This window comes from Ornithorhynchus anatinus, chromosome X1 (assembly GCF_004115215.2).
Source record: "Ornithorhynchus anatinus isolate Pmale09 chromosome X1, mOrnAna1.pri.v4, whole genome shotgun sequence".
Classification (NCBI taxonomy): domain Eukaryota; kingdom Metazoa; phylum Chordata; class Mammalia; order Monotremata; family Ornithorhynchidae; genus Ornithorhynchus; species Ornithorhynchus anatinus.
The window spans coordinates 92,959,317-92,985,542 of NC_041749.1; the positions used below are offsets into that span (position 1 = coordinate 92,959,317).

Here is a 26,226-nt window from a genome sequence, read left to right on the forward strand (position 1 = left end):
AGTTTGAAATAGAACTGTATGGATGACCATTTTCATTATCATGATTTTGTTCCATAACACCATAAAACCCTTAATCTTCTGAGGTTTCTAAAACCTTAATCTAATATGGGCACAATTATAGAAAATAGCAAAAATATCCAGCAAAATATACCAGTCATTTTTCATTGCTTAAAGGTTATTTATTCATCACAGATCTCACTTAATGGTAGTACCAATCTCTATGTAAACTAAGGTAGAGAAACGATCTTTTGTTGAAGAAATGAAGTACTCACCTCATCACAACCCGCACAACGCGGTCTCACACTCTCACAGTAATGGCGTCCACACCAAATGGCACCATTCTTCCAGAAGTAGATCAGGTCAACCAGCGGTTCTGTGCACTTGGCACAGACAAAGCAGGCAGGGTGCCATTGCCTGTTATAGCCCACTCTGTCTGCATAAACAACTGGGCAGTCTGAGGGGGTGGCCTGCTTACAGTGCTCACAGTACTGTAACAGAGAGAAAAAACAGATGCAGGTGGTGAACACAATACTTTGTCATCACATCCAGTGAGGTATGCTTAGTCAATCCTTGATTTATCTGGACAGGATGATCCTGTTTGGGATTAAACCGGTCAGACACATGTCCTCCCCTCCCTTCTTACTGCTGCCTGATTTTTAGTCACTCCTGATTTGTTAGCACCTCTACTGGAGGGGGTCAAGATCTGGGGAGAGAGACTGAAACTCCTTTCAGCCCACCTTTTTCCCTGTTAATAGCTCTGGAGAAATGTTTGGCAGAGGAGGACATCATTCCCCACTGTTAGAATGGGGGATTTCAATGATCTGTGTTTTCCTAGTCATGTTACCTCACCCCCAAAGCATGTGGCAGTGAAAAAGCTGTAGGTCATGACTTCATGTTTTAATGGGAATACCTAAAGAGAAAACCTTTTACCAGATTTTAGCACTATCCACTCAACCACAGAGGTATGTATGTATGCTTTTCCTGTCACACTGGTGGTGAGGCAAGTGGAAATTGAGAGCCTACTTTGTGACTCTAGGCAAATCACTGAACTTCTCTGTGCTTCAGTTTCCTCATCTATAAAATGGGGATTCAATGTGTGTTCTCCCTCCTACTTAGACTGTGAGCCCCCTATGGGACAGGGACTGTGTCCAACCTGATTAACTTGTATCTACCCCAGCTCTTAGAACAGTGCTTGACACATAGTAAAGGCTTTACAAATGCCATTCTTCTTATTATTATTATTATTCATGCAATAATAGGTCAGATGAGGTATATATCATGTTCAATGGGTCCGTTTTGAATCAGGGCCTAGTTGCTTTAATAACGGACTTCTTTGCTTTGGATTAAACTTTGGACATCAAAGAAAGAGATCTTTTCTTAGGTGATGTAAAATCTTTCCTCAGAATTAAAATCATGTTTTTAGCAATATTTCATATCAAAAATATCTGTGTATAACATGGTATTTGAAGGTAAAATTTAATGATGGGCATTCCCCATTATACTCAGTTGATCTATTATAGACTTAAAGGATAAACATGACAAGTCTCATATTTCACAGTGAAATGACATTTAAGTTCTAGCTGGCTGTTGGCTGGTTTTAAAAGTGTAATGGACAAAATTTCCAGTATTTTACAATTTTCAATAAATGGGGTTTTGTTTTGTTTTTCCTGAAAGTTTGTTTTCCAGTCTCTGGGTGGCTTAAAGTCAGGTCAAATTGCAAATTGACTTGAAGTTATATACAAAAGGATTCATACTTTTCCCATTGAGTTTCTCTTGTGCCCTATAAATCCAAATTTTGTTACTTAATAGCACAAACAGACCCCAACTTATCACAGACACTCTGAATTTGGGAAAGTTTATAGTGCTCTGGTCCAACAAAGGCCCAATTTAAACCCCTTAAATAGCCAAATGACTGCTGACTGTGAGAGGGGAGGCAAATTAGCAAAGTGGGAAATTGGAGTCACCTAAAGCTCTATGGGGACTAGTGTTCCTATAGTACAGTGGTAAGGTTAAGGTCCAGAATAGTTAAACCCAGTGATTTTCTCAATTTATGCAAAATCCCTGTTTTCCCTGAAGCAGACCAAAAGATATATTTGTGGTTGACAAGCTGCCTGCCTCATGCTTTCATTTTACCTCAGCTGAAATTGTTAGAATCATCCTCACAGATGTGCTCTTGGTTTCAGCTTTCTCAGTCATCAAAAAAGTACCTTATAAGTAGCAAGAGAAGATTTTTCCTTTCCTGAACTCTTTTGCTGAGGGCTATATTTCTGCCAGTAGCCCTTGAAGCAAACATTGATTACCATTTTATAAAAACAAGATGTCCTGAAAATCATGCTCTGTCAACATGTCAGAAATTCATTTATTTTCTACATGACGAGCTGTTTCTCATGTCCCTTTCCATCATTTTAAATTTTTATGAGTATTAGGATGGATCAGGCCTCAGATGGTCAGCAATTAAGAATTGAATTGTCATTTTGATACCCCTTTAGTTACTATTTTTGGCTAAGTAAAAAAAAAATGCTTGAAGGCTCAAGTTCATACTCCATATTATGAAATCAGGATCCAGCTCTGAAAATGAGCCAGCAAGGGAAGTATTTATCAGAAGCAGCATGGCCTAGTGGAATGAGCATGAACCTGGGAGTCAGAGGACCTGAGTTCTAATCCTGGCTCTGCCAATTGCTAGTTGTGTGACACTGGGCAAGTCACTTAACTTTTCTGTGCCTCAGTTTCCTCAACTGTAAAATGGGGATTCAATTCTTGTTCTCCCTCCTATTTAAGACTGTGAACCCTCATGCAGGGCAGGGACTGTGTCTGACCTAATTAGCTTGTACCTACCCCAGCACTTTGAACAGTGTTTTGACACATAAGTGCTTAGCAGGTATTATTTTAAAAAAAACCAAAGGAACACTTGTTTTCCATAGTTACTTCCTTCAATCAGTAAATAGAGAAGTCATTTTATGCCTAAAATAGAAGTCACTCGAGATTTCCCATACTGACACTGACTTCTTTGGCTATGCCCCTGGGGCCTATTTTCATATTTTCAACTATTTTCATGGACCCAAATATTTTTCTAGCTTTTATTATTAGTAATAAAAATGGTGACATTGGTTAAACACGTACTATGTACCAAGCACTGTGCTAGTCACTGGGTTGGATAAGCTATAATCAGATCAGACGCAGTCCCTGCAAAGAGAAAGTTATGTGGGACAGAATGAAAAATGTTCTCGTAGTCCATATCTTCATTTTGGAGGGAAAGGGGAATCACTGGAATTAAGCACTTTGAGAATATCCCTCTCCCTCCCGCACTGCCTTCCTTTACCTCCCATTTCTGAAGTGAAGATGATTGATCTCTTTAAGGCAGGCAATGGAATTTTCCCAATTTTCAATAAGGAACACAATTTCTTTGGAGGCAGCATGGCCTAGGGGAAAGATCACGAGGTGGGAGTGAGCAGAGCTGGGTTCAAATATCAACTCTGCTACTACCCCTTTGTGGGATCTTGGGCAAGTCACCTAACCTCTCGAGGCCCCAGTTTTCACATCTGTAAAGTGGGGATAAAATACCTCCTTGCCCTACCTATTAGACTGTGAGTCCCATGAGGGACAGGGACATATCTGACCTGATTACCCTTTGTCTAACAGCACAGTTTTTGGCACATATCAAGAGTCTAATAAATACCATTATTAAATAAGCTTTTATCTGGAAGGTGCATTTAAGCTTTTTGATCATTTTCATTGGATTCATAAGCACCAAGGAAGATAATGAACATTTTCTATTTTGTGTGAATAAACTAGAAAAATGTTTACAATAGCCAATGGGGAAGAGCCAAATATTAATATGCCTCACACAACAATAGCTTGTCATTTAATATATACTCAGGTAGGCAAAGATTGTCTATCAATAAAAAACCTTCAACATCTTGGGTATGGGTAAGGAAAATTGTCCAGTAGGATAGAACATAAAATTATCGGAATCCACAAAGCCATATCCTCTTACACCTTGTTATATCCTTGAGTCTCTAATCCAGATACTGATTCTGACTAATCCAATATGCTTGAGAAATTCCACAATTGCAATATGTTAAATATTAACATAGAATCCTTGAATTCAAGTCCTGGTTTTTTTCCAATACAAATAATCACAATTTATTTATAAACACCATCTCCCTTTTCCCTCTTATGGTGATTATTCCCTATCTTTGGCTCATATCAAAACATTTTGGAGAATTTGGTTTTTTTAAGTGTCCTTCCTGACCCAACCAACTCTTTTATTCCCCTCACATTTCCATGGAGCCACTACAGTGACCCACTTCTCCCATATACACATTTCTTGGGAAAGAGGAATGATTCTATTATTTAACACAGTGCTTTCTGTGCCATTTTTTCATGGTAGGAATTTCAACCTCCAATAGTTTTCTTATTTGGTAAAAGAAAAATGAATTTTGTGCAGTTGCATGTTTTCTTGCTGCTGTTTAATTTGAGTTGAACTGCCATGGCACTCTGACAGGCTGCTTGGAATTGAAATTGATTTTGGTGAACAGCTTTGTGGTATGGGCTACTTAAACATAGCTGGCTGGCTAAGGGTGCTTGGATGGGGGTGAGAAGAGAGATATTCCATTTGCCTAAAGGGGAACCATGTGGGTTAAAATAAGGGATGGAACTGGAACCAGAATAGCCATGGTGAATCTCCTTCCACCCCTCATGCAGTGCTCTTCTAGTTGGAGCTTGGTGTGAAATTGGAGGGCAGGGATAGTATATGACTATCCAAAATAGTATCAGCAGGCTACAATGCCATCATTTGACTGATTCAGTAAGGTAGACTGACATCATGGAGTAATGAAAATAATCAAATGATGGATATTTAGTAAGATTTAGTCTCATTATTGTTTTGAGATTTTCTTTGTGTGAATGTCTGAGGTTGGTATGGCTAATAATGCTGATGATTATATTTAAGTACTTCCTCTGTGCCAAGCACTATAGTAAGTCCCGGGATAATCAAGTCAGAAGCAATCAAAATGATTGATTTCTGAGAAAGTGATCCTCTAAGCCAGTTAGATTTGTTTTGCCTAATTTTAGTATTCTGGTCATTAGTACATTGCCCACATGTCTCAGGCATGTAAGGTGAGAGGAGGTAAAGGATAGTTTCAGTGGTGATGTGACTTTAAGCAGATTGAGCTGCCTGTGAGGACTGGTATGGGGCTGACTGTCTATCAACTCATAGGGCTCCTCAAAATTGCCATGGCCTAAGGGACCACCAGGGAATCCCAGAGCAGAATTAAGGGATCTACCAAGGAGTTATTTTTCTTGCTTCTAGGCTTGCCAATAACAGGCCCATCAGTTCACCAGATGGCCAGGACTGCTAAACCTGATTCCTGACCGGAGTGCCCACTGATGGCCCTTGTGAATACTGGACAAGTTGACACATATGACATTATGTGCCTTAGGCTGGTCATACTGCAAGTGGTATGAGGTCATATGTGTCATTTTGCAGAAATCCGTTCAGGGCCATTCAAACCTAGAGCATTTATCTTGGGACTCCACTCAACTGCCCCCCCAGCTCCCCATGCCCCACTCCCAAATACAGATACACACGTGTTTGCTCTAGAGCTGTCCCCTTCCCCCTCCCAAGGCAAAGTGAACATGGACTCTAGGTCTGAGCTTTGGAATTTGGTGCAAAATCCCAGATAGGAGGTTGGGTGACTGAAAAAAAGTCCCAGACATATAGGCATCTGGTGCTGATTCTGTACCAGATGGGGGAAGGACCTACTAAAAACTGGACTGTCCAGTACAAAAAGGACACGTGACTACCCTGTAAAGTGATGAGCCAGAGAGGTTCAAATGTTAGGTTCATTCTTCAAATTGGAGGAAACCTTCTAGCCCAGGAGGCCAACCTGTCATTACAGCTGCTCCCTTCAGAGGCAGAAGGTGAATGAGCTGTTGAGGTTGAACTAGAGCAGTTAGCTAGGAATTCAGACATTCCACTGAAGTTGGCTTGGGAGGATGGTGATCCAGCTATGGGGCTGTTTTCACAAAACTGACTGGCTTTGAAATCTGGTACTACTCAGTAAACCAATCTCCCAGCAAGAATTGTTAACATATGCAAATGAGCACATGCCAGGTCTTCTTGCAGCTGTCCTTTGTATTTGATGATGGTGTTATTGATAATGAAAAGCCTTTCATAGATATGAATATAACTGCAAATGTCAAGGCCAAACGAGTCTTCCTTCCCCACTCACTCAACAATTTCTAATGAGTACCTCCTCTGTGCAGAGAACTATACTAAGTGCCATATTTGTGAAAATGCACAACTATCCTTTCGTTTGCAGCTGCCATTTATAGGCTAGAGCAAGAGTAAATATGTTGCAATTGTAGGACGATGGAGCTGGATTAGAGCTAAGGGAAGACTTTTGAACATAAGGGTGGGTGAATTGGTTATGGAGGAAAGTTATAAATCTCCTTCTCTGGAGATCTGAAATAGGATAGATTTTCATCTGTCTGTGAGGGTTTAGGTTCTCAAGGCAGGGAGATGGACAAGGCAGATTAAATGACCTCTTAAAGTCTGTTCCAGACTCATGAGTCTATAATTCTATGTATTTACATGGAAGGATCCTTTTCCAGTCTAAATAAGACCTCCTCCTCACCAAGATGACTTTTTTTAAACAACTTTAATGAAACGTTTTTTAAACAACTCTGCTCCCAGCATGCCTTGTGCACCATGGGCTGCCAGTGTGGACTTAAGCCATTGCTGCTTACGCCCCGGACCTATGCACCAGACAGCCACATGACTCCTCTGGATGCCCGCCATCCCCCATTACAGTTCCCAGGGTCCTTAGCATTCCCCATTAACAGATCGCCACATGCCTCCCCAGGATCCCACACCGGTTCTCCTCTGCGTCATCAAGGAATCACCATCCTGACCTGCCCCACACCACCCCGGCGGGGCAGAGAGAAGCAGCCTTAGCCTTGTGTCACCTCCTCAGATACTCTGGAAGGCTGGGGCGGCTGCTACTGAAGTGGTCACTGTGGCCACGTTTGTGACTGACAGCTCTGAGCTGAAAGGAGCCTGAAGTTCTGTTCCTCTGGCCACAGCATCCTATTAATCTTTGGGGTTTTTTTTGTCTTTATGTTGTCTTAATGTTTTTTTTTTCTTCTCTCCTTATGTGTTTGTCATCAGTCCCCTCTCCCACTCTGTACTTTTAGATTATCCCCTGAGGAACAGGGACCATATTTAATTCCCACCTGTGAACTTTTCCCCAGCATTTAGTACAGTGCTCTGAACACAGTAAGCTCTTAATAAATATTACTATTAAATCTTTTCTTTTGGATGCTTTTACTACTCTCAAAACTCAATCATTTTTCCTCAGTTTTAGGGGATGGGGCAAGGTTTTGGGGTTTTTTTTAAGGCAAGTAAATTTGGTTTTCAAGATGGGGAACCAGCACATTATAGGTGGGGGGTTCCCCAAAGTCACTATCGATAAATTATTATTTACTTATATTGATGTCTGTATCCTGCTCCAAACTGTAAGCCTGTTGTGGGCAGGGAGTATATCTACCAACTCTGTTGTATTGTACTCTCCCAAGTGCTTAGTATACTGCTTGTCACATAGTAAGTGCTCAATAAATAGCATTGATTGTCCTGTAAACAGTAAGCACTCAGTAAATACCATTGACATTGATAAGGTTTCACTACAAGTTTCAAACTTTCTCTGAAATCCCAAATTCTGAAGACAAATTCTATTTGTTATGCTACTACCAGATGGGCTAAAAACAGTCTTTTGAAAATTTGTTCTAGGACATAATTTTATGAGCAGTATATATGCTCTAAAATATGTCAGGCCCCAAAAGTTAATTGTGAGCTCAATTAAATCCATAAATGCAGCAGCTAAGAAAACAAAGTATAGTTTCTTTAGACTGGACCAAATGTTTATCATCCCCTCTAACTTTGTGCTAGTCTCCCCAAGATAAACCCACTCTTGTTTTACCATGAAGGTCATCCTAAGGTAGGACTCTTCTGGCAAGTATGTCACATGTTCCAGTGCTTTTTTCTAGTTCATGTTAGCTATACTGTACTTTAAGGGCTTATGCTTACCTCCGGTTCAACAGGCATTTTCAGGTCAATAAATTTAGATTTGAGAAGCAGCATGGTCTAATGGAAGGAGCATGGGGCTAGGAATCAGGGGATTTGGGTTTTAATTCCGGCTCTGACACTTTCCTGTTGCATGACCTTGGGCAAATCACTTCACTTCTGTGGGTCTCCATTTTTTCTTCTATAAAATGGTGATGAAATACCTTCCTCCTACTTAGATCATCAGCCCCATGTGGGACAGGGATTATGTCTACTTTTGTATCTGCCCCAGCTCTTAATACCATGCTTGGCACATAGTGTGTGCTTAACAAATACTACAGTTATTGCTATGGGATTTCTCTTTTGGAGGGTAGTGGTGATAGCACTATCTGGAACGAAAACACAGGCTTCAAAATCCTATCACATTGGGTATCCTCCCAGTGTAGGCAGTGAGAGTAAAAGAAAATTGTCTTCTCTCTTGAGGATATAATTTGAGTGCTGTGCATCTGCAGTGACATTCATTCTCTCTGAAGGATGGACTTTTTAAGCAGGATTGTATAATTGCTTCTCATTAACTCCTGGGAAAGAAAGAAAAGACCTTCCTTTTGACTTTAGTGCCTGAGATCACTGACTGAGCAGTCAGCAGCTTTTTCATTGGTTCAAAGTCCTAGTTGAACTTCCCCGAAATATATTATAGGAATGGAAAAAAAATCAGTTTCATTTAAGCTATTTTGGCACCTGTGTAAAGGGGAAATAAGCTATGCCCAAAGTGTTCTCTGAAAATATAACGAGAATGCTATTTCGGACAGCCTATCCCCATGACTTGCAAGATGAGGACAATACCACAAAATTCTGGATGAAGGTCTTGGGTTAGGAGCAAATTCATTTGACAGTCTTGTCCAGATGACATAAATGGGGAACTCTTTGTCCCTCCATCTGACACCTTGAGACAACTTGGTAAATGTGAGTGCTTTAAAAGAAATGGGAACATTTATGATCTGGTGTGTCCTTCCCATTGCCTCTTCTGCCATCTGTCTGCTGTGTGGCCTTGGGCAAGTCACTTTACTTTTTTGTGCCTTAGTTACCTCATGGGAACTGAGACTGTGAGCCCCTTGTGGGACAGGGATTGTGTTCAAACCAATTTGCTTGTATCCACCCCAGCGCTTAGTACAGTGCCAGACTCATAGTAAGCACTTAACTACGGTTGAAGCCAAGTGATTAAGATGAGAGATGGGAATAAATTGAGAGAAGTGAATTTGCCAGGATAGGTTATGGAGACAGTGAAATGCAGGATAACTAGTGAAAAAGAGTTATCAGGAAAGGATTGACATTAAAGGTAGCTCTGAAACTATTCATTGCCCATGAAAATGGGTTTTAAAAGAAATTCTGAATGGGGCTGGAGAAGCCTCTCCCCCCTCCCACCACCTGAAAATGAACCATAGTTTGTTTCAAATCTGTGCTTTCTTTTTTTTGTTAGTTTTTTTTTCTTTTGTGGGGCATTTGTTAATGCTGTTTTGATCTATTAATAATGAGGGTGTTAAGAGGAAGAAGGGAAGGGTCGGAGGGGAGGTAGAGCAGAATGAAAAAAGTTCCAGTGCAAGAATTGTTGGTTTGTCATTAGTGGCATAAGAATCAGTCAGTCAGTGAATCAATGGAACATAATATGATCAAGGTCATTATCGGGCCAGGCCATTGGCCCATCCAGCCCAGTATTCAGTCTCTAATAGTGGCAACAGGATGCTTGGAAGAAGTATGCTTGGGGAGGGGCTTCTCTCTACCTTCTATGGCACTATTATTTCAAGAGTGATGTGAAGACTTTCCATGGAAGTCAGTTAATATTATAAAAGCCTAGTCACAGAGGAAGCTATGGTGCTGAGGGAAATTGAAGCTATGAGTGACAGTAGTTACCAGGCAACTGATTTTATTCAGAACTTCCTTCGATCTGATTGTAATCCATTCTCAGGCATGATTCTTTCTATTACTAGACAATTCTCATTTCTCTTTGAAGAAAAACTGATACCTACCCTCTTGCTGAATACCTTTCAGTCAGTGACCCTAGAATTTCAATCAATCAATCCAATTTCAATCAATCCAATTCAATCAATTTCAATCAATCAATTTCAATCAATGTCACTGGTATTTATTGAGCACTTACTCTGAGTAGAAGAACACTATACTAAGTGCTTGGGAGAGTACCATGCAATAGAGTTAGTTGGTAGATGCATTTCCTGCCCACAAGGAGCTTACAGTCTACAAGGAGTTTATGGCCTAATTTCCTGGGGTACTTCACAGCACATTTGGTATTGTTGTTCCAAGATCTTTAGCTGAACTCTTTAATGTTTCCTTATTAGATTAAGGAAGGATGGGAGTAATCTGTTTACTTGTTTGCTTGACAATTTTGGGTGTCATTAATGGAAGTGGGGGTTAATGTTTGCTATGTCCCTATGAATGCTGTTCATAGGGAACCATTCTGGTTCTTCCTGTTCTACCCATTGTACCAGGGGGTATAAGATGAAGGGCAAATATTACTTTAGTGGTTATCTTAAACTGAAGACAATGGATAGGGCTTCCAAGAGTCACTCGCATCCAATGCATCATCTCAAAATAATCTTTTTTATGGTATTTGCCAGGCACTGTAATAAGTACTGAGGTCAATGCAAGATAAGCAGCTTAGACACAGTCCATGTCCCACATGGGGCTCACAGTCTTAATCCTCATTTTACAGATGAGGCCACTGAGGCCCAGAGAAGTTGTGACTCATCCAAGGTCATACAACAGACAAGTGGTGGAACCAGTATTAGAACCCAGGTCCTCTGGCTCCCAGGCCCTTGCTCTTTCCACTAGGCCATGCTTGCTTCTCATGCACTTTAGATGAAATTTAACCTCCTCATAACCCCTGAGGAAGCCCAATGTCCTGAGAGTCCCAAATGCCTGAATTAAAGCTTGGTAATAGAGAAGAGACTTACATATTCAACTTCCTTTTGTGAGTCACTAGCATTCCCATTGGTGGTGGGCACAGCACTACCTGCTGCTTCATTCTTCTCCTGCTGCTTCCCCTCATCCTTAGGTAAGCCTCCTTGGCCAGGAAGTGCCACCTCTCCAACACCCAGGGCATCACTTTTATATTTCTTCACAAAATCCTCCATCAGTTTGAATTCGCTTTCTGAAAGCCCCCGACAGCGTGAAGGATCTTGGTCGTAAATTGGAAGTTGCCGCATAAGCTGCCGCCGGCGATTGTATGCCCCTTCGGTACCAGTAACGGGCTGCATTTCTTTAGGAATCAGTTCCATATAATGGATTGCCTAAAGACAAAGAACAGACAGCACATGACCATAACAAAAATCCACTTTACCCCAGTCTCACAAAGAAGTGCAAAATAAAAAAAATTATCAGCTGGCAAATCCCCATCAGCTTATTCTCTCCACCAGAGGTACACATAGAATGAGGTAAAAAGTCTGTATGATCTGTCCAATTCAAGTTATTTGCCTGGGTTGCTGGATGAGTCACTACTGCAAGGCCTCATTAACCTAAATGAAGAAGTGAAGAAAACCAGGTCATATCATCTATAATGAATTTTCTTCCTTTATTATTCCAGTTGGAATTTCTTATCGAGGCCAGATTAGAGGCATGCCCAAGATTCTTTGAATGAAAAAGTACTTCTGTTAAACAGGAATCAGTATAGCAGAACCAAAATCAGCCTTAAATTAAATTTTGAGATCTAGAAAAATTTATCAGAAGTAGTCCACCTTCCTCACATTAAAAAGAAACCCACAGCAGTAAGACGCTTCTCAAGAATGAAATTTTGTGAAAGAATTCTCTCAGCCAAAGGATGATCCAAATGACTTACAATATTTATCGAGACTCACTGTGGGCAGGGAACATGTGTGTCAACTCTGTTATACCTTACTCTCCCAAGCACTTAATATAGTGCTTTGCACACAGTAAGTGCTCAATAAATATGATTGAGACGATCAAAGCTCGTTCTTATATATCAGCTTCCTCAACTTCTAGTTATTCTACAATTAACATAAACATTTCTTATAAGGGCACTGGCTTTGCAGCATAAGAGCTCAGGCTTGGGAGTCAGAAGTCATGGGTTCTAATGTCGGCTCCGCCACTTGTCAGCTGTGTGACTTTGGGCAAGTTACTTAGCTTCTCTGTGCCTCAGTTATCTCATCTGTAAAATGGGGATGAAGACTATGAGCCCCACATGGGACAAGCTGATTACCTTGTATCTATCCCAGTGCTTAGAACAGTGCTTGGCACATAGTAAGCACTTAACAAATACCAACATTATTATTATTATTATAGATTTTGTGTCTCAAATTGAAAGTCAATTACATCTAATGGCAGCACTCCTAATTAAAACTCTGTCTAGTTTTAAATTATTCTTGGAAAGTAAGGAAGTGGAGTTAACTCTTGTGCAACAAATAATTCTACAGTTTACTGCTAAAAATATCACTGTCTAATATCTTTTAAGAACAGTGTTGACAAACCTGAAAATCAGCAGAATTTAGACAGATTTGGAGTCAATTAAATTGATTATTTAAATATTTGAATAACACTTTCACACTGCTGAAGTGATTTCAGTTTATAATTAACCTTAGCAGCAGTAGAGCACCATCAAGCATCCATTGTGTTCAGTGAAGGTGGAAGGGTAATACCAGTAGAATCACTGAGGAGAGAAAGTTTTCCCAATCAATCAGGAACCTCTCTGTGTACCATGACACAACCAGTTGGCAACAGCTACTCCAAGGACCCCCTCATCACCCTGAGCTCTAAAGTTTCTCCTGAGATGGAGGGGCTAAGGATAATGAGTATTTCCCTGAAATGCAGACATCCAATCAATCGATTATCTTTTTTTAATGGTATCCATTAAGTACTTACTATTTGCCAGGCTCTGTACTAAGGTTGGACACAGTCCATGTCATTCATTCAATAGTATTTATTGAGTGCTTACTATGTGCAGAGCACTGTACTAAGTGCTTGGAATGAACAAGTCGGCAACAGATAGAGTCCCTGCCGTTTGACGGGCTTACAGTCTAATCGGGGGAGACAGTCTAATCGAGGGAGACACATGTCCCACATGGGGTTCTCAGTATTAGACCCCATTTTATAGATCAGGTAACTGAGGCCCAGAGAAGTGAAGTGACTTGCCCAAGGTCACAGCAGACAAGTGGCAGAGCCAAGATTAGAACACAGGTTGGCAGACACAACCCCTGCCCTCAAGGAGTTTACAATCTCTCCAACAGAAAGAACGCATGGTAGCTTCTCCAAAAAAGATTAAACTGGTGTCCCAATCAGTAGTAGGTGTCCCAATCAGAGAAGCATCGTGGCTGAGTGGAAAGAGCCCGGGCTTGGGACTCAGAGGTTGTGGATTCTAATCCCGATTCTGCCGCTTGTCAGCTGTGTGACCATGGGCAAGTCACTTAACTTCTCTGTGCCTCAGTTACCTCATCTGTAAAATGGGAATGAAGACTGTGAGCCCTACTTGAGACAACCTGATTACCTTGAATCTACCCCAGCACTTAGAACAGTGCTTGGCACATAGTAAGCGCTTAACAAATACCAACATTAAATTAAATTAGTTGATGCTTCATGTGCTGGGAACCCCATTTGTTGTAAGGAAATCAATGTAATTTCTAATCCCTCAATCATGGAATTTGATTCATTTTAAGATCATTCTCTCAGGGTGGAATGTCAATAATATCCTTCAGTTTGTCAGTGGCTTATTGCATTAAAGGCCTTGTCATCAGCAACAGCATTTATTGAGGAGAAGCAGCATGGCTCAGTGAAAAGAGCACGGGCTTGGGAGTCAGAGGTCATGGGTTCTAATCCCAGCTCTGCCGCTTGTCAGCTGTGTGACTTTGGCCAAGTTACTTAGCTTCTCTGTGCCTCAGTTACCTCATCTGTAAAATGGGGTTTAAGACTGTGAGCCCCACGTGGGACAACCTGATCACCTTGTATCCCCCCAGCAATTAGAACAGTGCTTTGCACATAGTAAGTGCTTAACAAGTACCACCATCATTATTAGTATTATTATTATTGAGCACCTATTAAATACAGGGCACTGAACTAAGAGCTAAGGACATAACAATCGAAAGTAAATGACACCATCTCTGTCCTTTAGGAGTTTACAACCTAAACGATGTGACAAATCTCAAAGTTGACCTGATTCATTCTTCACAGGCACTGGAAAGCCTCTGTTCTGTCTCTGGACTCTTAAATGAATGAACTTAGTCTATTGAGTTCTCTATTGCATGAGATATTGATCATGTTTTAGAATTAGTACTTCTTCACAGATGACTTTTAAGGGCCCAACTCATAGATTCCCACAATAAACTGTGGGTTTGAGGCAAATTTAAGCAGCATGGCTTAGTGTAAATAGCACAGACCTAGGAGTCAGAGAACCTGGGTTCTAATCCCAGCTCCTCCCCTTGTCCATTGTATGACCTTGAGCAAGTCACTTAACTTCCCTGTGCCTCAATTACCTCATCTGTAAAATGGGGATTGAATCATCCTCCTTCCAACCCTTAGCCCTATGTGGACTGAGTCCAACCTGAATATCTTGCATATTTCCCAGTGCTTGCTTAGTACAGGGTTTGGCACATAGTAAGTACTTAAGACCATAAAAGGCAAAAAAAAAAAAGATCATTTTCCTGTTTCAGAGTAGTTACTCTAGGGATAGCTATAATCTCCTCTCTCCTGGCTGTTAAAACAAAATCAGTCAAGAGACAAATATCTGTTTTCTTTGGAACTTAAACCTTTCCAAGGGGTGTGGAATCACTATTTAGCCAAGGTTCATGATTTTTAAACTAAATCTTGATCAACTATTTGTTAAAGGCCTATTGGGAGCTAGGTTTTGGGGTTTTTTTGTTGTTGTTGCTATTGTTTTTTTCTTTTACAAAAAATGGTTCTAAATGACTTCACCATTTAAAGGAGTGCAAAGACCATATATATATATATTTAATCAACTAGTTAATGGTATTTACTGAGCGCTTACTGTGTCCAGGGCACCGTCCTAAGGAGCTTGGGAGAGTAGAATATGACAAAGGTGGTAAATGTGATCCCTGTCCCTGTGCTCCTTTTAAGGGGCTTAAAATCCAGTGAATTATCTGGGTTAGACTGGTTATCCGGAGACAAAAGCAGGGACAGATATACTAGGATAAGAACAGATGCAAGGGAATACTTAAGACGTGTTGGAATGGAGAGAAACAGTGATGGCATGAGTAAGAAAAAGAAAAAAAAAATAGCCGCTATGGCAGTTACAGCATTTGAGACCAAAAGATGAAGACAGTTGTATTCTTAACTGGTTCTCACCCTGCTGTTCCACTTCTTGCCTCCACCAGGATCCCAGCAAGAAGTAGAACAGCGGCAACAGGAACAGGTAAGACTATTATCTCCAGCCGTTACAGCTGCCATCACCAACGTTTTGGATAATAATGTTGGTATTTGTTAAGCGCTTACTATGTGCCGAGCACTGTTCTAAGCACTGGGGTAGACATAGGGGAATCAGGTTGTCCCACGTGGGGCTCACAGTCTTAATCCCCATTTTACAGAGGAGGGAACTGAGGCCCAGAGAAGTTAAGTGACTTGCCCACAGTCACACAGCCGACGCTGTGTTTAGAGTCTTTTTCCCACCTTCCATCTTCCCTGACTCATGGGCTTTTGCACACCAGATGCTCAGGAAGAAGGCAATGCTAAAAGTATAACGAATTATAATTTTAAGAGTAATCCACTAAAAAGTTCAGCTATTCACCATCTTAAAAAACAACAACCACCTTTTACCTGAATGCTAATCGAGGGGTTTAGTGATGTAAGTTTAAAGTCTTGGCCATTGAGTCTAAAGTAATAATGGTAGTTACTGAGCACCTTCCAAGTGTAATGCATTGTGCTGTAAGCTAGAGAAGTGTAACAAAAACACAGTACACACTGCCCACAAGAAGCTTTCACTTTAGTTAAGGATCAGAACCCAAGTCCTCTGACTTCCAAGCCCATGCTCTATTCTCTAGGCCACCTAGGTTCTCCACCTTATCTCACCATTCCTGCTCACTACTGGTTTAGAGCTTGATCCAAAGCAGGAACAGCAGTCTTAGGCATAAGCAGAAAGGAAAAACAGGCTAGGGGAGGGGAGGGAATCTCAATTCCTTCTATAACCAATAGACCACCCAAGAGCATCATCTCCTACCCCCTGCTGAATCTGAGAATGGGCAAATGTGACTTGAGTGGAGGATCAGATTGTTCCAGTGGAAAGGAACTGTATCTTTCGCTTCTCAGGGCCACCAAAATATCATTTCATTTTCATTTCTTTCAACCTGCAGGTTTCAGGACCCCTGCAGCCAAAGTAATGAGCAAACCTGAGGCAATTCACATCATTATCAGTGAGTTTTTCAATAGCACTTATATACACAGGGCACTGTGCGAGATTCGCCAATAGGTACAGCCTCTGCCTAGTAGGAATTTGTAATCTAAATGATTAAATAATTACCTCAGTGCTCAATTTCACTTTTGCTGTGAAGACTGGGCAATTTTTTCAAGAACACTACTGGCTTAGGGAACTCAGGAAGAATCTTTAGCTTTCTCTTCTAACAAGCAATCAGCTGCTGAGCATTTGAGAAGGCTAATTACTACCCATGTTACTATTTCTTGGTACTGGGCTTCTGATTAGATTGTGTAGGAATGGTGCTCGACTCTCCAAACTCACTTTGGAAGCAGTCCAAACAGGAAAGGATTTTACTAGTCAACTTCTCATTTCCCATTGTGTCTATCAGAGGTAAGTTGATTGTCCCTTTTGTTTCCCAGTGTCTTGGGCCATCTTGGCCTCTTCCAGGAATTACTTTAGAAAAGGTATGTTCTTGGATCAGAGATTTACTTGCTGGCTTACTGGCATGGGCCATGAAAGGAAAGGGAGTTTGTGTGGTGGAGACCTCCTTTCTTATTACGGATTGAAAGCTAACTGGCAGCCAATTGGCCACTTGCCATTCAATTGAAAAGACTGGCCATTTCCAGGTCCTGCAGATTTACTTCTAACTAGTCAGTGTTAGCAGCTGGCTGGTTCACAAACAGGGAACTAATGATCTGAATTGTGGAACAGACTACCTATGAGAGTGAATAGCCTGCTGCTTAGTGCTGGGCAGAGGTTTGTCAGTCACTTAATATGAGGTCATTGAGACCCACTTCTTGGACAGATCGTTAGTGTTAAACTGCACACTAGAAATCACAGTTGGTGTGTGCATGCCTAAATCAAATGATATGCTGGTGGGGAGACCCCTGTGCCCCAGCCCCCTTTGCCACTTGCGCCAGGACCTCTGCTTTCCCCTCCCTGATTAGTGTGAAGTTTGGAGCTGCATTGAGCCTTGAAACCTGGGGCCAGGAGTTCTGTCTGGGAACTGGGAGGTAGGATGACCTAGCAGAAAGAGCATAGGCCTGGGAGTCAGAGGACCTTGGTTCTAGACTGGGAGATCGTGGTGGGTAGGGAATGTGTCATTTTGTTGTTGTACTTTCCCGAGTGCTTAGTACAGTATTTTGCACACAGTAAGCGCTTAATAAATATAACTGAATGAATAATCCTGGCTCTGCCACTTGCTGCTTTGTGACCTATGGTAAGTCACTTCAATTCTCTGCCTCTCAGTTTCCTTCTTGGTAAAATAGGGTCTAAATCCTATTTCCTCCTACTTAGACTGTGAGCCCCATGTGAGGCAGGGAATGTGTTCATCCTGGCTTTGTGGTTCTCTTGTATCTCCCCCAAGGTTTAGTATAGTGTTTGGCACAAAGTAAGCAGTTAAATACCTTCCTTATTGGGAGTTGTGGCAGATGGGGGCTCCGGGCTGGAAATGAGAATCTGGAAATGAAAGCATCCGATATTGTAACCAAAGCAGACGGCACAGACCAGCTGAGGAGGACTGTCCAGTATAAAACTGGGTGACTGAAACCTAAGCAGGGTCTATAAGGGCCTTAATCCATAAGGACCCAGATTGGCATTGGCCCAATTGGCACAGCCCCAGAGGCCTGGGGAACATCCTGGGAAAGTTTTATTTTGACATTTTGTTTCGGTAAGGCAAAGAAATGAAAGAAACAGTTTGTCAGAGTGCTGTTCAGTCCCAGTGTAATGTTTCTTTCTGATCTATTCAGATCTTGAAGAGACCTTTAACACAACTGGCATTTACTTGACAGACGTCTTGAGAGAGAAGAAAGTTCTCTCTGATACCTTTTGGTGTCCTAAGGTATAATCTACATTTTCTAAAGGAAAAAACAATCCTGGGATTCTTTCTCTGAGAATAAAAGTGTGGTTGTCAAAATTTCTAGTGGTCCTCACTAGATCCCATGAGTTCAATTCTCCCATATTTTGAAAAGTATATAACTTCAGCTCTGCAGGACAGTATGAGAAAGATGAACACCCTCAAACTGCCGTTGTCCCACACAGCCCTTACGATCCTAAATTTTTCTGGCATAACAAATGTGGAATAAGTTCAATTTTTCTATTTTCGCAAGGCAAACATCATCCACCAGTGCATATTGGAATTACCCACCCTTTAAGATTTGATCTCCTCCCACTTCCGGCTTCCTCCCATTAATGAAGGCCGGATGGGTGAGGAAGGGTGAGACCGTGGGAGAGCCGCCCTTATTGACAATGGAGTGAGGAAGGTTGGCCAAGACAGCAGAGAAAGTCAGGGTCTGCAGTGGAAGAGAAGCAATGTGCTCAAATAATGCAGCTGTAGCTATCATTGTAAATGTTATCAGTGTTCAAGTAATTCTAGCAAGGAAGGATAGTAGTGTCCTTTGGTGAGGGTTGGGGAGCAATTTGGTTCTGTGGTGATTATATGCCAACTTGAGTGCATATCTCTGTGGATTGAAATTGTTTTGCTTGCCATTAAAATAGTCAATCAGTGCAAAATTATTTCTTCATTCAGGTCTCTTAGTTACAGAAGAGACACTTGGCAGCCTCCTCTCCCTGAATTCAGTCCACTGGCAAGTGACAATCTCAGCACCTGCAGATCCTTCATTTGTGACAATACAAATCTCCTACATTATGTAGGTGACGTGTCCAGGTCCCCTGATGTTCACCTATTCCAGATTAGTGGGAATGTATATCATTTGAACCCATGTTCTGGGCGCAAAGAGGGAGGAGGCGATAATTTTCTGGTTTCTAGGCTTGTCTAGCCTATACTATTGTTTACTATGCATCCATTTATTTAGAAGGTTATATGGGTCAGTGTTAACCTAGAGCAGAACATACATTGGTTAGAGAGGGCTTCTAAATTAGAGCAAGGAAAAATCAAAGTTAAACTCACAGTGAGAGAATGAATGGAGGCTGACAGAAGAATTCCTCTAAACTTGGTGGAGGAGGAGGGATACCAATCTCCAGCCCTGGCCCTCAGTTAATTGCAATCAATTACTTTCATTTTATCACCCATTAGACTGTAAGCATCTCAAGAGCAGGGACCATTCCTTTGACTTAGTCTATGTATTCCTAAAAGCCTAGTACAATAATCTGTACAGGAAGGCACTCCTAAAAACAGTTGATGATCATGAGAGGGTTAAAATATTTCCCTGGAGGCCCTTCAAAGGAATGAGATAAGACCAACACCCTCTTTAGTTCAGAACTAGTACAAATAAAATAGTGTTTCATTTCTGGCATTTTGTTTCTCTTTAAAATGATAATTGCTTTCTTAAATTGCTTTCAATTGATTAGTTTGGGTCTAGAGTATCTACAATTTTCACCACTGTGGTTTCTGGCTTTACCCCAAACATGTTTCTATGAACTGTTTTCTTTAGTTTTCAGTGAGAGTTGACAGCCCATTTTATTATTTTCCCAGGTTTGAATCATGTCCTGACCTTCCTGCCATTCTTTGGAGCCATCTATTTCCAGAAAAGAATCCTATTTCAACATCACTCTCACCATTATCTTTTCAGAAAGAATATTTGCTACCTTTTTTCTTCTATCCAATTCTCCCCAAACTAGTCTAGGTTCTTAGTGAACAATTCAGCGTGCTTCAAGTCACTCTCATGTTCCTATTGCATTTCATCTTGTTTTATAGGAACATTTTTTCCCTTCAGTATACATCTATTCAAATGTTATTCCCATGAGTCGAAAATGCCACCCCATTTGGCATCATCTGCAAATGTGATGGTCATGTTCTTGATTCCTTCATCCAGTTAATCAATACTGTATATATTCCACATTTTAAGTGAACATTCGGGATCTGAATTTCTTTGGCTCTAAAGCAAACACCAACTTTAGCCTGGCTTCTTCTGCTTCCCTGGAAGAAAGCAAAGTAATTCTTTTCCAAGAAGTTTTCCCATTGTGTGCAAGGACTCAGCCAGCTGGGAAATAAAAGGAGCAGCTGGAAGGAGAGGAGAGGCATGCGCCTAGTCTCTTAAGAGAAGCTAGCATTTGAATTGGAGCCCGGAAAGCGGAAGTTCGGAACAGGGGAGGTTCCACCGTGGACTAAGCCTTCCTCTGTTTGTCTGATGCTGTCATTTTGCCAAATTCTGTATCTTAATATACTTCCATCTGGTACTTTGAATGTGCTGGATTGAATCCAATCATCAGCCAAGGAGTGGAATGTGTTATCAGATTTGGGGAGGGGTTTCTAGCTTTTAAAAAAACAAAAACAAAAACAAATTTATCCTAATTGTATGGAATCCTTGCTAGCTTTGGCTTGGCTCAAAGTGTTCTGACAATCATAAAAACAGAGTTAAGTTCAACAATTTATGTGGTCTAGACTTTGTTTAGCTTCAAGGAATTAAAGAGCCAACCACAGAGCTCCACAACAAGAGTTCGTGTTTGCCGAGACTTGAGGAAGGGGCATAGATGCTTTGGGATAATATTTGACAAGCAGTGGTATTTCAAGTCACCAAAAGAATCTACACTTAAAAATAACCCCAGCTAGGGATCTGGTATGAGGCTAGCTATACTGTTCAAGGCCATCAGTTTTTTGTTGTTGTTGTTTTTAAATAGGAGTTGCCTAGCTCTTGAAGTAACAAGAAAAAATTCGAGGGTCTGAAATATCCTGTAGTCAAAGTCAATTAATTGAAATCATAAAATAAGTGACAGTCTCAATAAGAGTTTCAGCTTAAGATTGACTCCAGAAGGCAGCCATTATGCAGTGGTATTCGTATTACTGTTTTAGGGAAATGAGGCCTAGACCAGGCCTTGATGTGCAGTCACTAGCTCAGTGACCGGAGCTATTTCTGGGGACCTATAAAGGTCCCAAAGAACGGGAACAGACCTTTCATATCAGGAAGTAGAAGTAGCATCCCAGTGCTCTTCTGTACCTATGTTAGCCTCAGGTCTGTGACTGTGGAGCTGATGAGATGCTGACACTTAATCAGGCCTGAGAAATAGTTCTAGGTTCTGTTGGCCAATAAGAAAAGGGAGGGAAAGGGCATTAAATGGGAGAATGGTCAACTGGTAGGCAGTGGGGAAGATTACTTGGAGTATGAGAAGCAGCATGGCATAATAATAGTAATAATGTTGGTATTTGTTAAGCGCTTACTATGTGCAGAGCACTGTTCTAAGCGCTGGGCGAGTTACAGAGTAATCAGGTTGTCCCACGTGAGGCTCACAGTCTTAATCCCCATTTTACAGATGAGGTAATTGAGGCACAGAGAAGTTAAGTGACTTGCCCACAGTCACACAGCTGACAAGTGGCAGAGCCGGGATTTGAACCCATGACCTCTGACTCCCAAGCCCGTGCTCTTTCCACTGAGCCACGCTGCATGGATAGAGCACAGACCTAGGAGTCAGAAGGTCACGGGATCTAATCCCGGCTTTGCTACTTTGCTGTGTGACAGTCACTTGGGCAAGTCACTTCACTTCTCTGGGCCTCAGTTACTTCATCTAGAAAATGGGGATTGAGATTGTGAGCCCACCACATGGGACAGGGACTGTGTCCAACTTGACTTGCTTGTATCCACCCCTGCATTTAATACAATGCCCGGCATTTAGTAAGTGCTTGAACTAATACCATCATTTACTTTTTGTTACGTGGAACAGGGACTGTGTCTGACCTGATTAATGCATATCTATCCCAGTGCTTAGTTTAGCTCTTGAGACACAGTAAGCACTTAACAAGTCTTATCATTACCATTACTATTAGTCAGGCTGTAGAGTTGGCAGGCCCAATTGATAAGGTTTGTGAGGACTCTTTTTTAACCTAAACTGTTATATTCTATGTACCCATTTCTTTAGAGGGTTATATAGGTCAGTGTTAAACTGGAGTTGGACATTACATTGGTTACAGAGAGCTTCTGAATCAATTTGGAGCAAGCCTCTTGGGGAGAGGGCAAAGGGCTTCTCAGTTTTCAGAACCTCCCAACTGGGTAGCAAAGGCCCATTTCTAAGTGCCCATGATTCTATGCCTTAACAATTATCTCTCCTCTGAATGTCTTTAGTTTGTACCTTGCACATTAGAAGCACTCAAGTAATGCAGCTGTAGCTATCACTGTAAATATTATCAATGTTCAAGTAATACTAACAAGGAAAGATAGCAGTGTCTTTGAGGGTGAGAGAGCAATTTGGTTCTGAGTGCATATCTCTTTGGATTGAAATTGTTTTGCTTGCCATTAAAATAATGTAAACATTCTTGGGCTGGGTTCAGAGATGCAGATGAGTTCTGGTCAAATCCCAAGGTAGTCTTCTCACCCATCCTGTAAGACTCCTGCCTAAAATGTGATAGGTAATCAACCAATTCTTTGAAATATCCCCTCCAGGATCAAAGAGGGAGAAGGAAAACTGTAAAGACAAATAGTTTCAAGGACCCCAACAAGCTAAGACTGGCAGAAAGTGTTTGAGATTCAATATTTTTTGCATCTATTTAAAGTGTTGATTTCTTTTCCTTTTTCCATTAAGCATTCTACCTGGACCCTAGCTTCCAACTCTCTGTTAACCTCTGTCACTGACCCATAAATCTTTAAAGTGCAGGGCAAAGCTCAACTTCGGGAATAAATTCCCAAAACATCGAGGCCATTGTGTGATTTAGGGCAGCAGGGCCACAGTTCCTAAGAGTTGATTCAGAGACCCTCTTTGCTGAGGGGTTAAAGAGGACATAAGAATGGTACCTCATGGAAATTTAAGGCCATTTTTTGCTTTAAAAGGAAAGTGAGAGCACTTAATGACTGCAGATTCATTTGCTGATTAGCAAAAGGTATATGGTGCTCTTTGGCCAGAAACTGAGAATGATTTCAACAGTTCAAAGAAAATATTGATTTCCCCTTAAATTTCTATGATGCAAATAGGACAGTGATGCCCACGTTAGACTTTTATGGGGGCACGTGTTAGCTTTAGGACCAGATGAATTGAAAACTGTCATTTGCTACACAAAGACACATTTGGGTAGTCTGTTTTTCCATAACATATGCTGCCATTACTCATTTTGGATAGGCTGTGATGACAGAATTAGGGAACGTTCTTCTGACAACACACGTAATGCTGGATACAGCATGATGCAGCATTGGGACAAATGACTGGATACATGTCCATGGCTTTGGATGAGGACTGGGCACTACTGCAAAAATACAACCCCCATAATGTAACAGACGTGAGGGTACTAGTATGTCCAAGAAACACAATCTTTAGGTCTCGAAATAAATCATTTCGATGCCTCCCCTCCCGCCACACACACATCCCCAAAAATGGAAATGTGGAAGGAGAAGTGTTTAGAAAGAGAGAGTTGTTGACTTGACTTTCCACAACATGCAGAATTGTGGCAGAAAATAGAAAAATCAGCAGTGAAGAAAGCATGTGTATAAATCAACAGGTGAGATTTTCTTGTAGATGACAATTCAAGAGAGACAGAGTGTACTTGCATATAAAGCGGACTGAACTTGGAGTACTTATTCTTTTAGACTTTGAGATCCAGATGGGGGAGGAGACAAAGGTGGCTCTCCATTTACTGATTTACCCTCACCTCCAACAGTTATAGTTCTGCCAACTTGCAGGTCCTCTACAGAACTAAAGTGTAGGGAAAAGTTTTTGAGGAAAATATTGCAAGTAAATGTTTGGGGAGTTGATTTTTGTTTGGGATTATTTCCCAATCACTGTTTAAATTTTAATCAAAGGTGCTGCTCCTCCAAACTCTCACACACCCAGTGAGTGTATTTTGCCTGGTTGTGGTTTTCAGAAAATGCTAAAACTCTCAAGTTTGGTCTACAAGAGAGAGAAAAGATATATGTTAACACTTCTACTTTCAGAGACTTTCCAAAACATTAACCAAAGGTTCCTTCTGCTTTCAATGAAGCAGGAAAAATTGGATAGCAGCTGAAGTACAAAATCAAATCTTTTTTTCCTCCCTTTCAGCCAAGGGGAGAGCCTCAGCTCCCATCCATATTCTTCCGTCCAGCCATGCTTCAATCTGTGGAACTGGGAGAAGTGATTCCCAGCTGCCAGCAACCCAAGTGACAGCAGGAGAAAAATGAAATGAATCTCTGCCCACTCTACAGTCAATATAGGTGGGGGAGAAGCTGTAGAAGAGCTGGTCTGGCCATAGGCAGGATCACCAGCTTCTCTCTACTCTGCTCTGGGACATAGGTCTTTTGAGGGGGGCCATCCCACCCAAGAGTGCCTGGGAATGACCATGCCAAGCAGGCAGGGTAAATGTGTTTGTGCACCCTGCACGGGCTGGGTGACTCTTTCACATACACATACACGCACACACACACGAGAAGGTGTAGTGCTTGTTTCAGCACACCTTAAGGAGCACCCTCTCATTACTCCTCATGTGGAGGGAGTAAAGGTTGCAGGAGAGAAACACTGGTCTGAATGTTCACCAGCCCATACAAAGGGTTGGAGCCATCCATTTACTATACTTGTAGTCAACAAAGTGACATCGGTAAGATGAGGGATGAGGGACTATTTCCAAGGCTGGAAAAGTCCTTGGGAGGGAACTCTTACCAGCTTCTGAGTCAATCCTGGTGGAGCCCACTCATAGGTTATTGTATCAAAGGTTGGGTCTTTCCCGGTGGCAATGGGATTGGTCATGATCATGCGATTCCTTTTGTAGATGCGGATGCCATCGCCGCCTTTCACCCGGGCCGTGAGGGTTGAATATTTGGACTCGGCAAGCAAGCGGCCAATTTTCCGGTCATCTTCTACTTCAGAGCTCAGGCTGTGATCCTCCTGGCTGCATTTGCATGACTTGCATATTTTCCTGTGGAGTACAAGTGAGGTCATCCTTGGGATATAAGCAGAACCTCAGGTGGCATTTGATCTTTGGAGCGCTCAGAGTTTAACTTTAGTAACTTTGAAGGTTAGGACTGGATCAGATCAGATTGTGACCTGAGACAAAAGGCCTTTGTAATGAAAACCTGACTTGGGAAAAAAGACCACCCGATATTCCTTAGAAGAACAATGTGAGGGTGTGCAATAGAAGACCAAGTTTTACTGCTATCCCTGATGAAAGGAGTAGTGTACACTGCCCAATTTTTTGTTCAAACCTGCCAGGACAGGGCAGTCTCATTCATTAAAGAAATACACAAAAGGATGATTCAGCCTCCTCGTGGGGCTTTGGGATGTCGGACACTTTCAGCTTCGCTACTAAGCTTTTGACAAGATACAGCTGTGAAATTCCGGTGTGACACCTGTGGACCGCTTCCAAAGAAAAGGAATAGAGTTAGACACCTCTAATCCCCAAAGGAAGATTGGCCTGCACGGTCCAGAGCTTCGCCCCCTTGGAAAAAGTAATTTAATGAGGTTAAAATATAATAAAAAAGCAGCCACCTATTTTAAACATAAAGACTAGAATGTTGCTGTTTGGAGTCTGGCTGGTCCGTTTGGGGAATCGGGCAACTGCCACTATCCAATAGGTGAATTTGGACTTTGCCCTTCAATCCTGCCAAGGTAGATGGATGAGGGTCCGAAGCTATAGAACCGCAAATATCTTAGGAGTTTCCTAAGTCAGAGAAACAGTGTTTGAAACCTGCAGTTGCCGTGAGAAAATTCTAAGCAATGTGAAGTTCACTGATATTTTTGAATTACCTTTCATATTAGATCAAGGACAAAGGAAGCAACTGCATTCTTATAAACATGAGAAATTAGGAATTTGGAAGTTACATAATTTTCAAACAATGATAGCGCATTGGCATCATTCCAACAGGAAGATCTGCCTTCGCAACAATGGGTCTGATGGAACACCTGTTCTCCTGGTAGGAATGTGTTTAGCCAT

The 26,226-nt window shown here is 41.6% G+C and overlaps 1 protein-coding gene across 2 annotated transcripts in view; it reads right to left on the reverse strand.

The window, feature by feature from the left end:
• The window catches only part of LMCD1 (LIM and cysteine rich domains 1), an 85,363-nt gene that overhangs the window by 6,501 nt on the left and 52,636 nt on the right, over positions 1 to 26,226 (reverse strand). For both annotated transcript variants that reach the window (XM_029051742.2, XM_007669652.3), the window contains 3 exons: positions 24,957 to 25,212; positions 11,029 to 11,364; positions 273 to 488 (listed from right to left, as the gene is read on the reverse strand). In XM_029051742.2, the coding sequence (XP_028907575.1) occupies positions 273 to 488; positions 11,029 to 11,364; positions 24,957 to 25,212 (808 nt within the window). The remainder of the gene's footprint in view (positions 1 to 272; positions 489 to 11,028; positions 11,365 to 24,956; positions 25,213 to 26,226) is intronic.